Below are 18,908 nucleotides of genomic sequence, written 5' to 3'. Positions count from 1 at the left end.
CCACTTAAAAAAACAACCACAAAACAGCACACTATCAAAACTAAATTCAAAGAACATAAAAAGAGCTTTGGGAAACTAAACAAAAGAATCATAGAAAAAATTAAAAATTTAGGGGAAAGCTTGAGTGATAAAATTAAGAAAATTTCCCAGAAAGTAGGTGCTCTCTCCTTCCGGAAAAACACAAGGATACGAAATGAGAGGATCAGATGAGAAAATTAGTAAAAGTTTCAGATGATCCAACATTTGATTTTTAGTACTCTCAGAAATAACAGACAGGAGGAAATTAATAATGGAATGTTTCATTACCATTTCTGAGAACTGAAGTCCATTCATCCATTTGTAGATTGGAAAGAGCTTGACAAGGGCCTAGAAAAATTAATTAAAACATAAAACCATTTTAACTTTACACTAAAATTAGAAATAAAAAGAAAACTGAAAAGATGGTCCTGTTTTAAGATAAGAAAAAAACTTTTAAAAATAACATACAAAGGATTAGTAAAAATTCTACTGCATAATATTAAAAATCATAAATGAGGGGAAAAATGACTACCGAATCTTAAGAAAAATGCTTTTCAAATTTTAGGTCACTCAAGCTATCAATCATGTGTGATAATGAAATAAATGACCCAAACTGTGATAGCTTGTGTCAGGAATTTTCTGAGAAAGTGAGTGATAAAATGTTTTTTGAGGTAGATCACCCACTGCCTAACTGGCAATGGGGACCCCACCACCGTGAAGATGAATCACAGATTGCCTCGCACAAGGTAATGGTAAAATTACTTAAATTTCACTGGTAATAAATTGGGATGGTTTACCAGTGAAAGAGGATCCAATAACTGGTTAAATGTTGAAAAGCATGAGAGAAATAATAATGTCAAGGACAATTGGGTTTTCTGGTATTGCCAAACTCTACTGACATCTAGAAACAGGATTAAAAAGAAAAGGCTGAATGTGATTAGCAAGCAACTGAAAGCCAAGAGTTAAATCAGCAAACCTTCTTGGGAGCATATAAAAGCATCTCATCTTCTCAGAGGGAGAAAAGAGAAACTTGAGAACCATCCCAGGATTTGTCATTAAAGTAGCTGAGTTCCAAAGAAGGCTAAACTTCCAACTAAGGGCCCTTGAGGAAAGGAAAGTAAAAACAACCAACCAAACAAAACCAAAACAAACAAAAGTATCGAGAAAAACATGCGGAGGATTGAGGGAGGGAGGGAGGATTCTAGATTATAGGCAAGATATGGATGGACCAGGTTTTCTTAAGCCTAGACTGTCTGAGGATCAGTATCAGTAAGTGAAAGTCAGTTAAGATGATTTGGCAGGCGCACCAGTATTGAAGACCAACGGGGTGAAGACTGCATGCATGCTCAAAAGTTGAACTGATAAAAACTATCCAACTCCCAAGGTAAAAACTCAGTGTAGCCAGGCTAGAATGTCTAAAATAGTAAAATGTGTTCATTATAAAACCCCAACTATACTCTGCTATAATTTCTAAAATAACCTTTTTCTCAGGTGGTGCTTCCCACACCTATAGTTATTTAATTAGTGGTGTGCTGGTCTCAATGCCTCTTGTTCCTACATGACTATAAGAGCTATGCAGAATTCTTATTTTCTTGGTCACTGCACCCCTGAAATATAGAAGGAATTCTTGAAATATTTCTTGACATTTTGAAGGATTGCAGTGAGGCTGAGTTAACCAGGCTTTGCCCTTTTTGATTGGTCCCCCTTTTGAAATTAAGATCCATGATGGTAAGGACTTTGTATACCTTATTTAGCTCTATACCTTCAGCAACTAGCACAGTACATAATAACAAATAATGTTCGACAAAGAATAAAAGTACAACAAATATTTATGGAATTAATGTGCTGTTAAAAGACTTTGGCTTTGGCCATCTTGGCAGTTATCAGACTATGATGCAATGTTAGATGTCAAGACTAGCAAAGGTGAAACATGTTCAGTTTTGGACTCTTGAAACAATCTTATATTAGGATAAATATAGTTTTCTCATGATAATAAGGAAGAATGTGTTTAAGAGGAGAAACCATTACCTGGTGGTGTTTGATCTATGGGTCTAACAGTAAGTGCTGTAGGAATTCTGAAATATTCTGAAATATGGTAGCTTTTAGAGGATAATCCTTTAGTTTGTATACATTTTCCTTAAGGAAAAAGAATAGTTCTTAGGTCAGCAACTTGGGGCCATTCATTTTAAATCAAGACTTATCTAAAGAAAGCATGTGAGATTTTAACAAGAAAGATTAGCACAACCAAATACAAATGCTAGATAAACTATAATAGAGGAAATTTTAATAGGTAGCCAAACTTGAAGAAATAGAAACTGCCAGGGGCCAGAAATGGGAAAGGCAATTAAAGGTAGATTATAAAGTCCTGCTAAAGTGCTGCCAACTCCATTATTTGCATGTATGCAAATATATATTTGTATGTTCTCTAGAAAATTCAGTCTAAGATTTTACTAAATCCACAGGCACAAGACAATATGGGTCTTATCAAGTCATAAAGACAGAAAAACGACCCTGATGCAAAAGATTCCCTAGGTGCTGCACAATCTGTGAAAGGAAACCTGGAACCACCTTAAACTCACAAACTGAACAATATTATAATAAAGGAACTTCTTATCCAACCCAAAGAATATAGGTGGAGGGAAAAACTGTGATAAACTGAAAATTCCAGCCTCTGCAAAAAGTATATGATGGTTCAATTTACACCATCATTGATTATAGGAATCCAAGTGAAGAAATTAATAATATAAAAGCTAGTCAAGACAGCTGAAACCTCTGGAATCAAATAAGTAACTACCAAGATTTTTTATGTTCCAGGCTCTCTTCTGATTGAGAGAATAAAATAATGAACAAGGCAGACAAAAAGTCTGCTATCAGAGAACTTATGTTGTAGTGAAAGAAATAAGATAAGTAGTCAGAATGCAAACATGTCTAATAATTTTGTCTATAACAAAAAAAAAAAAAAACAAAGGAAGTTAAAAAGCCATCTCACAGTTGGACAAAATAAAAATAAGAATGAATATTATGACATATTTAGATATTTGGATACAGGTAAAACAGAATTATAGAAATGGAATTTATATTTTTTAAAGCACATATTATAAAATACAAAGTATCCAGCAGACCAACTATTTAACTCAATAATTAGAAGAAAAACAGTAACCTCAAAGAGATTGGAAGAAAGGTAATAAGAATTGGTTATATAGAAAGAACAGAAAGATTAATGCAATAAAATACAGGCAAAACTCATAAATTTGATTAAGAAGATATCACAAATAATATTAGAATATTGAAAGAAGTTTTAATATTCATATAATCAATATTAAATACAAATATAAAAGTGACCCAAAAAACATAAAGTTTATGGTAAATATCAAAATATTTTTGATATTGAACTGAACTTTGTAAGATAATGTACACATTATCTTTTCATCATGCAGACACTTCCAAATTATATTTTGTTTAAATTTCTGTTATAAAAAATAATTTGTTTCTCCAAATAATCTGCCTTTTTTTTTTTTTTTTTTTTTTAAGAATCTGCCTTTCAAACAGTTGTCAGTTTGGTAAATATTGGCCAAATGTGGCTTCCAAAAGCAGAGTGGAGGTGCAGAAAGTTCAAACCTACTTTTGGGATATTTAAGAATTTGGATTATTAAAGATTTTTAAATTTGCTGACAGTTTTTTTTTTTATAAATTTATTTTTTATTGGTGTTCAATTTGCCAACATATAGAATAACACCCAGGGCTCGTCCCATCAAGTGCCCCCCTCAGTGCCTGTCACCCAGTCACCCCCACCCCCTGCCCACCTCCCCTTCCACCTGACAGTTTTTGATGACTCTAATGAAAGACAAATATCTTGGCTAGCTAGAAAATTACAGTAATTGATTTTTTGTGCTGTAGACATTGACCACACACATATGTTTTTAAGTCATTGAAAGGATGCTGAATTCCGATTTTCATCTGCATAGGATACATTTTGCAATTTGTGTTTATGTATCAGCACAATGTATATAATAATTTTACATATACAATGGGCACATCAGAAGACAGGAAGATAGTTTTACCTGACGTTTTTTAAGTTGATTTTCCTTTAGGGCTTCATGAAGAGATAAATAGAATAATGTACTTGAATCATAAATACTAAAACTATTAGGGGCTGAAAATAAACATACAAGTTTCTTTTATTACTTAAGGGTGAGAAAAATAACATATAATTGAAAACAGGCTAATTCTCATCCTTTTACAACTTTTATTTTATATGTAGTGCTTAATGACACATTTATTTCATCTTCAGATTAAAATATACAGATGTATTTGATAAAACATATCTGTAGGGATCCCTGGGTGGCACAGCGGTTTGGCGCCTGCCTTTGGCCCAGGGCGCGATCCTGGAGACCCGGGATCGAATCCCACGTCGGGCTCCTGGTGCATGGAGCCTGCTTCTCCCTCTGCCTGTGTCTCTGCCTCATTCTCTCTCTCTCTCTGTGACTATCACAAATAAATAAAAATTAAAAAAAAAAAAACATATCTGTAAACTATGAAGCAGTTACCAAAAATTTTTATTTTATTTTATTTATTTTATTATTTTATTTTATTTTAATTTTATTATTTTAATTTAATTTAATTTATTTTATTTTATTTTATTTTATTTTATTTTATTTTATTTTATTTTATTTTATTTTATTTTATTTTATTTTATTTTATTTTTAAAACCAAACACACTTCCATTTATGCCAGGAATTTAAGCAGAGACCTGAAGTGGAACCAATTGACTCGCACAGTAGCAAATACAAAGTAAAGCAATGATCTTGGCTTGAGCTATGTGGTTCAGGGGTCTGGCCGAGGGTCCCACAAGCTCAGTCGCTGCAAACAATGGTTTTCGGGCTGTCCCTGTAGCCTGGTAGAATCACGCTGGGGGAATGGAGAAAGTGAGCACCACTTCTTACCATGTTCTCCCTCCGCCTGCTGGTCTCCCTCTGCCCCTGTGTGGGACGCCGCAGGGATCACTCACCAATCAGCCCAGGGCCGACCCAACCGGGGTGGGGGGGAGCATCACTGTTCTCCCAACTACAGCCAGACTCGCCTCCACAGCAGTACCTGTGGCTGCAGCCTGGACCCCCGTGCAGTAGTCCAGTGAATCTGGCTCTGGCGGTGGCAGCTGGAGAGGGTAATAGGCCCTCCTGCTGAATGAAGGAAGTTGAATGAATGAATGGGTGAGCTGCAGGGGTCACTTGCAAAGGGACCAGGAACCATAAGTTAACAACAACTCATTCAGGCAGATGCTTTCTTCTTCTTCTTTGCTGCCTTGCTGTCTTTTGATGTGCCTTGCCCTCTTGCCTGTGTCACTCTCAGAGTCTGAGCTGTCAGAGTCAGATGACTTCCTGTCTCTATGTTTTTTTTTTCTTCTTTTCCTTTTTTCTTTTTCTAGAAAAATTCCTTGTGGGGTCAGGCTTCTCAAACTCTGCTGACTTTGCCTCTTCCTCTCCTCTTCCTCATCCGGTATCAGAGAATACTTGGTCCCTCCTGGTTGCATAAAACAATCCTTTGCAAAGTGGCCTTTTACAGCCACACTTCTTGCAGGTGGTGTTCAGGACAGCCTCGGGGGTGATCTTCTGCCCAGGGTAATCCTGGAAGGACCGCCGCCGCCTCTCTTCTTGCTCAGTGATAACGTTGTTGGGGTCAAGGTCTTTCCCAATTCCTTGGTTGACGACTTTCATGGATAGGGATACTTTTATCCTATCATTTTTCATCTCCCAGCCAATAAGCTTCACCCACACTTTGTCTCCAACATCCACTATCTCAGAGGGCTTATCCATACGACAGGATGACATGTAAGTTCGATGGACCAGACCTTGCTTCCAACAGCCAGGGATTTTGATGAAGGCTCCATAGTCCATAACCATAGCAACCTCTCCTTGGAAAATAGTGTAGAGAGCAGGCAAGTTCTCCATGGTCTCGGGTCTTCCTGAACTCATCCTTAATGTTCTATGGCTCCTCCATTTCTCTTCTGCCAAAGTTAATTCAAGTGTCTCTGGGTCAGCTCCCGGTCTCCCGGCCGCAGCATTGCGCGAAATGCCAAAACCAAACCCCAAAAATTCTAATAAAGGAAAATAATCATCCCTATATTTTATAGTGAAGTTAAAAATATAAGAAAAATTAATGTGGAATGTGCTTATCCCAGGGGAGATTAGAAGGGAAAAAAAGAACCTAATAGCCTATTAATTATTATTAGAATAAAAAGCCTCACTTTAGTCTGTTACAGAAATAGTATCAGTCGCTAGCAGTTAGATAGTATTAAAGAGATGTCTCTGTGTCCATTGAGCAAGCTAAATCTTAATTAAAATTCATGGAAGTTTGTTGTTCCTACTTGATGACCCTAAAATTGGTCATTGATTATTCGTGCAAGTAAGCTGAAAGCAAGACACATTTACTTTCTCCAAAACTGAGTTTCAGTATCTTGAAAGGTTCAGTGTTGCTCTAAATTGTACTCTGCAAATTTGTAGTCTACATTTAATTGTGTATAAAAATTCTCCCTAATGACAAGTATGGAGCATAAATACCTATAATCATCTATTTTATTTCTACAATGCTCTTATTAGAATGTATGTCTTTAATGACAATAGTCACAAGACATTGATCATCTAATAACTTATGTGTGCGAATCTTAGTTTTTCCAAGGACCATTTTAAGCACTAGATCATAGATATTTTAAACTAGACAGTCACCAAATCAAACTATCAATTTTTCCAATGAAGAAACAGTAACGCAAAAAAGCTAAATGGAATACCAAGAAAGTAGATGATTAGGTTTCCTGATACAATCAATTTCCTAATCACTCTATCATATTTAGCACCCTCAACACTCTTGTATATTTTAAGAGATGAAACTTGGTACCTAGTATATAAGAAATTAAATTGTTCATACATTAAACAGTTTTATAATAGGCATTATTTTCACTTTTACACACATTTTCTGATAACCTTGAACATAAGGAAATGAAATAGATAGTGGCACCAATAGCTTACTCTCCAATGATATTGTGGCTAACAGGATGTACAAGGGCTGTTTAACTATCTCTGGATTTGTTGTGCGGTGTGGCGGTGTAATTATCGTATATATCACATAGGAGGTTTGATTAATAAATAATCACTATGCATTGTGTTTCTCAACCTTAGCTGCACATTAGAATCACTGATGAACTTTGTAACAAAAGAGATGCCATAGCCCCTATCCCCAGACATTCTGATTTTAGATCTGGAGTGGGGCTAGTACATCAATAAGAAAAGTGCATACAAATTTAGGAAATACCTATGCTAAGAATTGTTCATCACTTACTTGAAAATCGAACTTAACTGGGCATCCTGTATTTTTATTTAGTATAAATCTAGCAACTCTACCTTGGAGTCACTTCTATCCTCTCCTTCCAAAACTTGTCATTCTGTGAGAAGCATTCCAACATTCTGAGACATAAGGACCATTTCCATTCAGAATAGATAATTCGAATAGATAATATAATTAATCAATAGATTTGATTAATAAAAAGCACATTTGTTTTACAAATCAACAGTGGCATAAGAAATGCAAACTTAAAAATATTGTATTCACTCAGTTTTCTGTTTTGATTTTACAACTTAGACCGTTATTTGAGAAGTAAATATATGTTCACTTCTTTTCTCATGGATTCATCTTTAGAAAATACCTTTAAAATATTGATGAAAGGAAATCAAAAGACTAATTCCTTTGCATAAATGTTTAAAAGAAAAAATTTTCAAGACAGTAAATTTTTATTAAATTTTATAGTTGTGACATGGTGATGACAGAATTTCAGATAGCCCCTGATTTATTTTTTACTGTGAAAACAAGAAAACATCAAATTTGGCTTCAGTTTCATGATAGTTTTACAAAATGAATTTCAGACCTTTATATATCATGCACTAGGCCTGTTAAAATTTATTTAACTTCATTAATTTCTTTCTCCTAACTTCATGAATGTTTGAGATATCCCAAATTTCAATGAGGAGTGTATTTTATTCTTCAGTGTGTGTCTGTGTTTCTTTCTTTCATTTTTTTTTTTTTTCTGGTCTTGTTAAAAATGTTAATTCCTGGCAGGGTTAAAATACAGTGTTGCATTAGTTTCATATAGTGATTCAGTAGTTCCATTTGTTAATTGGTGCTCATCAAGATAAGTCTTAATTCCCTTATATTTCACCCCTCCCTCACCCAACTCTCCTCTGGTAGCCATCCATTTGTTCTCTGTAGTTAAGAGTCTCTCTTTTGGTTGTTCTCCTATTTTCTCTGTTTTGTTTTGTTTTTAATTCCATATATGAGTGAAATCTTATGGTGTTTATCTTTCTCTGTTGAACTTTCTTCACTTAGCATTATACCCTCTAGTTCCATCCATATTATTGCAAATGGCAAGATCTCATTGTCCATAGATAATGTCTGTTAAAGAGACTGTCTTTTCCCTGCTGTATATTCCTGCTTCCTTTGTTGTAGATTAATTAATCATATAAGCATGGGTTTCTGGCTCTCTATTCTGTTCCATTACCTATGTACCTTTCCTTTTTTTTTTTTTTTTTTTTGTGCCAGTGTTATACTCCTTTGATTGCTATAGCTTTGTAATATATCCTGAAATCTGAGATTATGATACCTACAGTTTTATTCTTATTTTTCAAGATTGCTTTAACTATTTGAGGTCTTTTGTGATTCCCTACAAGTTTTAGTATTATTTGTTCTAGTTCTGTGGAAAATGTTACTGTCAGTGTTTTGGACATTACATTCTAATAGGTGTCTAGTGATGTCTTGTTTTAGTTTTCATTTTCCTAATGATGGATGATGTTGAGCATCTTTTGATATGTTATTTGCCATCTGTATATTTTCTTTGGTAAGGTGTCTCTTGAAATATTTTGCCATCTTTTAATTCTGCTTTTTCTTATTGTGAAACTCTGAAACTATCTTGGTTATTAATACCATCTCTTTATAATGATTAGATAATAAGATATACTAAAAATTAAATTCTATGGATAATAACAATAATTTTAATTTCTCCAAACTAAAATATCCCATACCTAAAATTGGTAGGTATAATGCCTTTACCCATCAGTGGGTTAAAACATCTTTAAAAATAGTTATAAAAGAAGTTATACAACGTTTAAAATACATGGAAGCATACAAAACAGCCCTCAAAGGATATCTGCATGAGGACTTTACTAATACCTCAGAAAGTATCTTTATAATGTAAACTAAATAACGATAAGTTTCTATAAATATTCTTCTACTATTAAGAATATAGATGGTTCAGAAAAATTAAAATTTTTTGAAATAGTATCCCTGAAATAGAAATCTGGGAGGAAAATATGGCTGAATAATGTGCATTCTGCTGAAAATTTTACTAAATAAAAATTAATTATACTTGGTTATTTTTCTCTTACCTGAGCTGACAGAAGATGCTTAACTGACTGAGCCACCCAGGAGCCCCTAGATTTTGTTTTACCCATGTTTAGAATTACATTGATTAATCAGATCTCAATTTCATTTATTATTGTATAATTCTTAATTTACCCTCTAATCTCCAAGATTTTTATAAAATAATCTTTAATAAAAAATGACCTACACTTATATTAATATGTTTAGAATACAATATTGTTGCCATTGAATGACTCTATAATTGGTAAGTAATTGAAGTGATGAGAAAAAATAATCCAAAGATATGCACTTCAGTACTGGTCCAGAAGTTCACTTATATGCCCATGAAAGCATTCCATTCATTTCTTGTTCTGTGTATATTATGTACGACTTAGACTTCGGTTGTTTAGAATATCATTGTGTATTAAAATAGTCTCTTAGATATTTACTGGAAGGGAAAAATTTGTTCATTGAAAATTGGTTTCTAGCCTAAGTAATACAGAAGAGCTGGAACCCAAGAGAAGGGACATTGTGTGACACTCAGGAGACAGGCAAAATTTTTGGTCTTTTGCACAAATGATGTAAGTTACCCTCCATGATTTCTTTTTTTAAAGATTTTATTTATTTATTCATGAGAGATACAGAGAGAGAGAAGCAGAGACACAGGCAGAGGGAGAAGCAGGCTCCCTGCAGGGAGCCCGATGTGGAACTTGATCCCAGGACTCCAGGATCACACCCTGGGCAGAAGGCAGGCGCCAAACCACTGAGCCACCCAAGGATCCCTCCCTACCATGATTTTATTGTTGGTTGGATCAGGTAGAGACTAGAGATTGCACTGTGTGGTGTTTTTATCTTGATAAGAATACAACTTACATTACAATTGCAATTTAAATTGTGTGAATAGTAAGCTACAGATTTATCCTGCATTTATGGTCCTAAACTAGACTACTGAGAATTAGTTAGGATGATCCTGAGCCATAAAACTAACTGTTCCTTAAATTGAACCAACTGAATTTTTGCAAGGATACTTGATTAATTAGTACCACTTCCCCATTGCTAGGTTCCAGTAATTCCCCCTATGTTGGAATGCAAGTTCCAGGTATGATTAAAGTCAGATTTACCTTTCTTTTTTGAGGAATAAACTGAAAATTACCTGGCATTCAGATCATGACACCCTTTCTGCAAAATTTCTGGAAAATGTGACTCTGTTAAGATATTATTTCTAGCCTATATTATTTAGTTGGTGTGAATGCTGGATATTCTCACTAGAGCTACTGACTAAGAAGCTCATAAATTAGCATAGAACCCCCACCAGGCATTATATTGCATTGAAGGTACAATTTAATGTAACCAATTCTGTACAGTAGGAACTAGCAGGGCATAGCAATGGAAAAGCAGAGGACAATAATAAAATTCACTGGAAAGGTCAAACATGTAATCCATTTGAATTTGTTGATAGTTCATAATTTAGAATACTAGTTGGAAAAATTATGAAATATTCAGGGCTACAGGGTACAATGTTGTTGTGATCTTGTTTAAAAATAAAAAGATGAGGAAATTAATTAAATGTTAAAGGAATCTCTTTTATTTTTGATAACAGAATCTGTCAGCTAAACAGTAGGAGAGTGTATAATGTCTTTAGGAGGATCTAAAAATTCTCTCCTTGTCATATTATTATTGTGCCTATACAATTATTTAATGTTAATGGAAAAAGTTCCTCATGTTTTTGGATTTTTTGGTTTTCTTTTGGAAAGCACAGCTTTCTAAATTAATCCATATCTAAGGCTATGAATCCAAGACTACTCTTTATTTTAAAAAATAGATTTTGAATCTACAAGGTACTATATGAACCATTTAATTATTTTATGAACCATTAATAGCACTTATTATTCATTATTTTTGTAAGGAGCATGCTTGAACCATAAGAATGGTAGGCAAAATTTACTATCTTATGAATTCTATAAATTTTCTCCTACTAGTCTATTTCTAATTTCTTTAGGCATCATTGATTATTTCATTATTTACATAGTACTTATACTAATATAGTGTTTTACTATAGTATTATGTTATAGTACTATATATACTGAAAAATGAAGTACTATTGTAGCTTTTAAAAATGAGGTCTTATAATGTAATGCAATATTATATCATCTTGACCATTAAAAGATCTTCAAAGCAATGCAGTCATATATTTTTTTTTTTAGATGAAGACCACCAAATGTATAACATTTAAATAACTTGTATAACTTCACAAAAATAGCAACAGAACTTGAAAAATACACAAAATTCCTTATTCACATTTTAGGATGGCAGCCATGTTGATTGTGTGTCTGTATTCATTATGGGATTAGAGCACTATTGTAGACATAGCCAGTACATTCCTCAGATTAAACTTATAAATCATTCATTTTGGGGATCCCTGGGTGGCTCCGTGGTTTAGCGCCTGCTTTTGGCCCCAGGCGGATCCTGGGGCCCTGGGATCGAGTCCCACATCTGGCCTCCGACATGGAGCCTGCTTCTCCCTCTGCCTGTGTCTCTGCCTCTCTCTCCCTCTCTCTCTCTCTATCATGAATACATAAATAAAATCTTAAAAAAAAAACATTCATTTTTGTTTCGGCTATAATAATCAAGATATATAAAAATCCCAACTACCATGTTCTTTTCTTCACCTATTAAATTTTTAGTATATTAGAAATCTACTTTTAAATGAGATCTTATCTCTGCCTCTTATTGCTTATATCCTTCCTTATATATTTAGAACTGTATAACAGGCTTATTTTTAATCCTTCTGATTTAAAAATCTGCTTCATTTAGCTTAGGTCATCTTTCTTTTATAATGGTTATCCCTCCAGTGTTTACATATTTGACCCATGTTGACCTAAGGATGTCAGACCCTGGTATTTATGTCCAGAAAGCACCAAATACCAAGACCTGAATTGTGTTTGGCTTATACTTAACGAGATGAGTGTAGCTGCTGAATGCCTTTGTGCAGCTTAAGCACTTCATAAGTCTAGAGAGTGTTATTCACATAAACAATGTTATATGGTAGGCCCTGGAGACACATGATTCCCAGAGGAGGGAGAGCATAATTACTGAACTGCTTCTGGTCACCTCTTCAGCAGTTAATCCACAAAGAAACTCTTCTTAAATTTTTATTTTTTTTAAATAATAGACTATTAAAAAAGTTTAAAGTTACACAAATATTGAATAAAAAGTCCAAAAAGTCCCCATACACCCCACTCCCCCCTCTCCAATTTCCTTTTATAATTAACATTTTGCATGAGTGTGGTAACATCTTGCATTTGGTACAGTTAATGAACCAACACTGACACATTATTATTAACTGAAGTCCGTGGTTTACTGTGGGTTACTATTCTATGGGTTGAGAAATGTACAATGGCATTAGCTTACTGTTAAATTACGATACAGCAGAGTTTAACTGTTCTTAAAGTATCTCTTTACTTATTCTTGCATCCTCCCACTGTCAACCCCTGGCAATACTGATCATTGTACTGTCTCCATAGTTTCACCTTCTAGAATACCATATAATTGGCCTTTTAGAATCAGCTGTTTTCACTTAACAATAAACATTTAAGATTCCTTTTTTCAGTGGCTTGATTGCTCATTTCTTTTGTCACTGAAAAATATCCCATTGTTTGGATGTACCACAGTTTATCTATTCTTTCACCTATTGAAGCACATCTTGGTTGCTTCCAAGGTTTGACAATTTTGAATAAGCTTGCTATAAATATTTGTCTCCAGGCTGGTTTGTTTGTTCTGTGGGCATATTTTCAAATCATTTGGGTAAATTCCTAAGAATATGATTATTTGATTGTAGGAAAAGAGTATGTTTATTTTTCTAAAAATACTGCCAAAATGTCTTCTAATGTGCCTGTAACATTTTACATTCCCACCAGCAATGAATGAGAGTTTCTAATGCTCTACATCCTTGTCACCATTTAGTTTTGTCAGTGTTTTGGACAGTACATTCTAATAGGTGTCTAGTGATGTCTTGTTTTAGTTTTCATTTTCCTAATGATGGATGATGTTGAGCATCTTTTGATATGTTTATTTGCCATCTGTATATTTTCTTTTGTAAGGTATCTGTTGAAATATTTCGCCATCTTTTAATTCTGCTGTTTTCTTATTGTTGAATTTTATAAGTTCTTTTTGTATTTTAGATACCAGCTTTTTATTCATATGTGTTTTGGAAATATTCTCTTTGAGTCAATGGCCTGTCTTCTCATTTTTTTGACATCCCAAGCCTAAGCGACTTTTTTTGTTGTTGTTGTAATTGTTGTTGTGTGAGGGCTTCATGCTTAAATTCTTAGAGAAAAGCAACAATGGAGCAGGAGGTTCTCTTGATTCTAGTCTATCAGGACTGGGTGAATCTGACAGGCAAAGGATGGGAGGAGAATGCCTTAGGGTACATGGTCTTCTCTTTCTATATGTGTAACTGTCACACATATTTGGACTTTTTACATTTTATCTTCCAACACTTGGAGCCCAAGTTTTTGCAAATTTCTTGAATAAGGAGCAAGCAATATCTTACCTTATATAAGGCCCATTTTAAATGTGGCTTATTCCTCTTCATGATCATTGGCATTCTTAGCTTCAGGACAAGATAAATTCTTCACTAGCCATAAAGGCATCACCCCCCACCCAAATTCTGTTATCTGACATGTGTGTGAACATATACTGTGTTCTCAGTAGCAGCCAGACTTTGAGCCATTCATTATTACAATACTACACCTACCAGTACCTTTCTAAAAGGAACAAACTGGGGCACCTGGGTGTCTCAGTGATTGAGCATCTGCCTTTGGCTCAGGTTCTGATCCTGGGATCCTGGGATTGAGTCCCGCATCAGGCTCCCCATGGGGAGACTGTTTTTCCCTCTGACTATGTGTTTGCCTCTCTGTGTGTCTTTCATGAATAAATAAAATCCTTTATAAAAAAAAAGGAACAAACTAAGTCAACTAGTTAATTTAAAAGAAAACATATAATCAGCTATTTAATTGGTTTGGAATCTCATAGAAACTAAAGCATGTTATCCTTAAATATTCATATTCATAGTTCTCTATACTTTAATATTATCTACTGTCACTAGATAAATGTAGGGTTCATTTCTTAATTAATTCCCCCATGGTCTTGAGATTATTTTCAAATTCATGGCAATTTCTTCAGATTAGGATAGTTTTGTTGTTGTTAGAATTTAAGGTTTATAGAAAGAGGATAAAGTAAGTTAGAGCATGAAGGTTGTTAATTTCCCCCAGAACACCTCATATATACCTTATATTCCAAAAGATAAATATTCTCAATTTAAAACAAAGAAGAAATTGCAAGCATTTTATTACTTATAGTTTATAGTGTTCACTACTTGCAACCTGTAGCAAAGCTTTTATTTAGAAGTAACAACTTGCTGTGATCTCATTAGGAAAACTAATCAATATTTTAAAAACAAAGCAAGCACAGAACACATTTAAGGAGAGCCCCAAACCTGATCATTACTTCTCAGAGTGTGATATTTAAAGCACTATAAACAAATCAAAAGAAGTACATAGCCTTGCGTACTTTCTGTTTCTTTATTCTTTTACCTGCCATTTATTTCTTTACCAGACTCAACATTCCAATAGCATGTTCACTACTAAATTAAAACCATTGGTTGTCAAGTGCTTTGAGACTCTAAAGTATAAAGAATAATAACCAAAATCATGTTATTATCTGGAAGCCAGAGTTCCGCTTAATACAGCAGTCTGCCTGGCCTATTTTATATCACAATCTGCTATATAATTAGATAACATCTGAAATCTAGTAGAGATTCTAATGACAAGAATGTTCCTGCCTGACTTCTTAGTCTAACTAATGAAGCATGGGAAGAGATTTTCAGCAAGTGTCAACCATTTTAGCTTGTGATACCAATTTGACAGTGTAGCAATTGGTATTCATTTGCTAAGCACCAAATGAAAATATTATTACATATATTTATATTTTTACTTGGAAATAGAGTAAAAGCTAATTATGATATATATGGTGATAACTTAGAACAGTGCCATTTTAGATATAGACAGACTTACTATTTCTGATGATTTATATAATTACACAGAAACAGCAGTAGTCAGCAAAGAACTGAATAGAATTTCTCCTTTAAAGAATGGACAGCCTACTTGAGAGCCAAACATATATATTTAAATAAGAATATAAACAGGTTTTTTTAATATATATGTTCAAAAAATGGCTCCTTATGTATCCTGCAACACAATGAAAAAACCTTTGTGTAGTCTTACAGATTGTCATAAACCCCCCTCTGGTTCAGTTGGTGTATCTTTTATGATGTAAATAGGATTCCCTATAGCTATTTAGAGTAATTTAAAACTCATCCTATGAACTTTCATAAGCTAGTGAAATAGGAAAAGCATATCTGGCTAGAAAAACAGGTTTGCTAGATCTGCTCAAGCAATGAATTTTTAAAGGGTTTGCTTAAAACAACAGAGTATGTCAATTGGCAATATCAGTCCGCATATGAGCTTTCAAATCCTCTCTTTCTAAGCCCAGGCAGCTGGGTGATTTGTACGATATTTGATTTTTGGTTTTTCAGCAGCCCATTTTGATTTAGTGCCATTTGCATTTTTATAGACAACAGCAGTCCTGCAGCAGGCTCTGTTTTGTTGATAGGTTTTGCAAGTTGATAAAGGTAAAGGGTATGTAGAACTTGCACCTCATCAAGATGTGTTGTTTCAAAACATCAGCACCACTGAGAGATGAGTCTCAGAGGAAACAAAACACAAATACCTAGCAATTATATTTTATAATTTTCTTTTTTGTTTTCAAATTTAGATACACTGCCTTTCTGCTTACCTCTTTTTCTATATTCTTGTAATGTTTTAGACTTTTAACAAGAATTCATGAAGACGTTTTCATATAAAAACACTAATATAGTAATTGGGAATCTTTACTATAGATCATAATATTTCCCTACAATAGATGTTCTGGCCTAAAGTTCAATTGTTAAAAGAAAGATTGTTCTTAAGAGAGTTTTATGGCCCAAATAAAAAATGTACGATATATGGAATGTATGAAGGTGAGGAGAGGATTAACATGAAAAATCTTACTTTTTTGTTCTAGAATCTTTTACGTAGTTTACCTTTAATTTTCCCACAACCATTTGATATGTAAATAAAAATGCTGATTTTATAAAAGAGATAAGCTCAGACAAGTTAATCATTTGCTTCAGGTGATTTGGCTCTTAAATAGAATCTGGGATTTGAACTAAGGTTGATCTTACATTCTGTTGCCTCAGGGTAAATTTTTTTAAAACTATTTATTTCAGAGAGAGTGTGGAGGGCAGTGGGGAGAGGGAGAGGGAGAATCTCAAGCAGACTCTCCACTGAGTGCAGGAGATTAATGCGGGGCTCTATGCAAGGCTCAATCCCATGACCCTGAAATCATGACTTGAACTAAAATCAAGAGTGGGACATTTAACTGACTGAGCCCTCCAGGCGCCCCGGACTTGAAGTAATTTTATCAAGAGAAAAACATGTTAAAAGTGGACCATGTGAACAATCTTGATGAAGACAAATAAGAAATTACAGAATGACTAGATGCAGCCTTGGGGGTAGAAGTATATCCGGACCGGAGGTGAAAGAGTTTGTAAAAATTTTGCTGCCTGCTCAAGGTTGCAGTGTTGCTCATACCTGGTTTGTCTGTTCATTTGCTTGTATGTTGACTTGGACTTGGTATAGTTTTAGATTTGATTTTGAATGACTTAAGCAGTCTTGAGGTTTTCAATCTTACCATTCTCTGCTGCCTTCACCCAGGAGAGTTTCACTCATTTACACTATCTGTACCAAACATCTCTAGGCATTTGTGTGTGGACTCCCAGTTTACAGTATAAGTAAATAAACTCATCTGATAGGTGTTGGGATTACCTTTCCCCAGGGACAAAACACCAGTCTGTGAGACAGACATTAAATATTTGCAAATACAATTATTATTTATAATACTCTAACTTACCGTCACACGGAGGAACTACACGTTGGAGTCAAGGAACCAGATAAAATGTAGTAAGTTTAACAAAGGAAGTAATTACAAAGATGGACCAGACAAAAATCTAGTCTGAGAAGAGTGGATTTTATAGTGGGAAGTTTCAAATGAAAGTAAGAAATTTGGAGACTATCTAATCTTGGATAGGACAGATTAGAAGTAACTGAGAATTAGGAAACAGATACATGTTGGAGCACCTGGGTGGCTCAGTTGGTTAAGCATCCAACTCTTGATTTTGGCTGCAGTCATGATCTCAGGGTCCTGAGATTGAGCCTTACGTGGTACTCTGCGCTTAGCATGGAGCCTGCTTGAGATTCTCTCTTTTCCCCTCCTTCTGACTCTCCCTTTCTGCTTGTGCTCCTCTCTCCTAAAAAAAAAAAAAAAAAAGAAAGAAAATGAAAGAGAAAAAACAAATAAAAGAAACAGGTAAGTGTTATTAACACATTCAGTTTGAGGAACTGTATTTTAAACATGGAAGACTGAGAGGTTCAAGGACAGGAAACAAAGCCCTAGAGTGGCATAAGTCCAGGATCAGGAGGGATTTTTGTTTCTAAGAAAATGATGTATAGAGGTAAATGGAAAACTAATGCAAAAATTAACATGACAAATTTAATTAAAAGCAAGATTCTGAGAGATTAATGTGAAATTTGTGAGATTCTCCTAAAAAGACCCAAGACCCTTTAAACAACTAGTTTAGGGCGGGTGAAGTGTGGGCCACATGAGATCTAGAGCTGGGGTGTAACTGAACTAACATGAGTTCATTCCTTGCTGAGTTAAAGGTAGAGACCACACCAGCTGGAATTGACACAGGAGGGAAACTTTATTTGTGGCAATTAAGGATATCACAGGAGTAACTTCCAAAGCCATGACTCCCCAAACAAGGGTGAATGGGTTTCTTTTATTTAAGGTTAGGATGTATACTCAGGGGAGTTTTGTCATCGGATACAGAGGTAGGCATAAGGTCATGCATGCATACATTGTATGTTATGTTAATGCGGTTTGTGCTTTTCCTTGGATGGAGATTTTAGCATCATAATCAGGTTGGGGTGACTGTCAGCCACTGCATGGTCCATCTGCACAGGTGTGAGTCAGTGGTTGAGGTCTGGAGGGGTCTCGCCAACCAGAGCTCTACATCAGGGCAGTTGTTATTACCTAAAGGGATAATTTTGGTTTCCATCATAGGATGCTTTGCACAGCTGGTCTTTTGTCTGACTCAAAAGATAAGCTGAAAAGAAGAACTTGAGGAAAATATGGGATGATGGTCGGTGGGTACATGCAGATGAGCAGTAAAGATCATGTGCGGTCTTGATGGTGACAGAGGGAAAGCAAAGGTCGGTGGAGACAGGGCTCTTGTGTTCTGCTTCTCTTAAGTTTTCAACTTTTTTTGGAGTTTTTGGTACTACTTAGTGAAAATTTTAGAAGAAGGCCATCTATAGTTGCATAGGTTG

At 34.7% G+C, this 18,908-nt stretch overlaps 2 protein-coding genes across 2 annotated transcripts in view; one reads left to right on the top strand and one right to left on the bottom strand.

Annotated features, from left to right (window-relative positions):
- Positions 1–18,908, top strand: part of EYS (eyes shut homolog) — a 1,532,152-nt gene that overhangs the window by 624,878 nt on the left and 888,366 nt on the right. The gene's annotated exons all lie outside the window — the stretch shown is intronic.
- On the bottom strand, positions 5,303–6,096 carry LOC102151538 (nucleolar protein of 40 kDa-like). The gene has a single exon (XM_038554437.1). The coding sequence runs from the start codon at positions 5,988–5,990 to the stop codon at positions 5,508–5,510; it is 483 nt and encodes a 160-aa protein (XP_038410365.1). The 5' UTR covers positions 5,991–6,096; the 3' UTR covers positions 5,303–5,507.

Source organism: Canis lupus, chromosome 12, assembly GCF_011100685.1.
Source record: "Canis lupus familiaris isolate Mischka breed German Shepherd chromosome 12, alternate assembly UU_Cfam_GSD_1.0, whole genome shotgun sequence".
In the NCBI taxonomy this organism is placed as follows: domain Eukaryota; kingdom Metazoa; phylum Chordata; class Mammalia; order Carnivora; family Canidae; genus Canis; species Canis lupus.
Note: the sequence above shows the minus strand (reverse complement) of the source record. Positions and strands in the feature narration are given on the sequence as shown.

Excerpts from the sequence above, each read along its gene's own strand:
- LOC102151538 (XM_038554437.1), bottom strand. The coding sequence starts at position 5,990 with ATGAGTTCAGGAAGACCCGAGACCATGGAGAACTTGCCTGCTCTCTAC.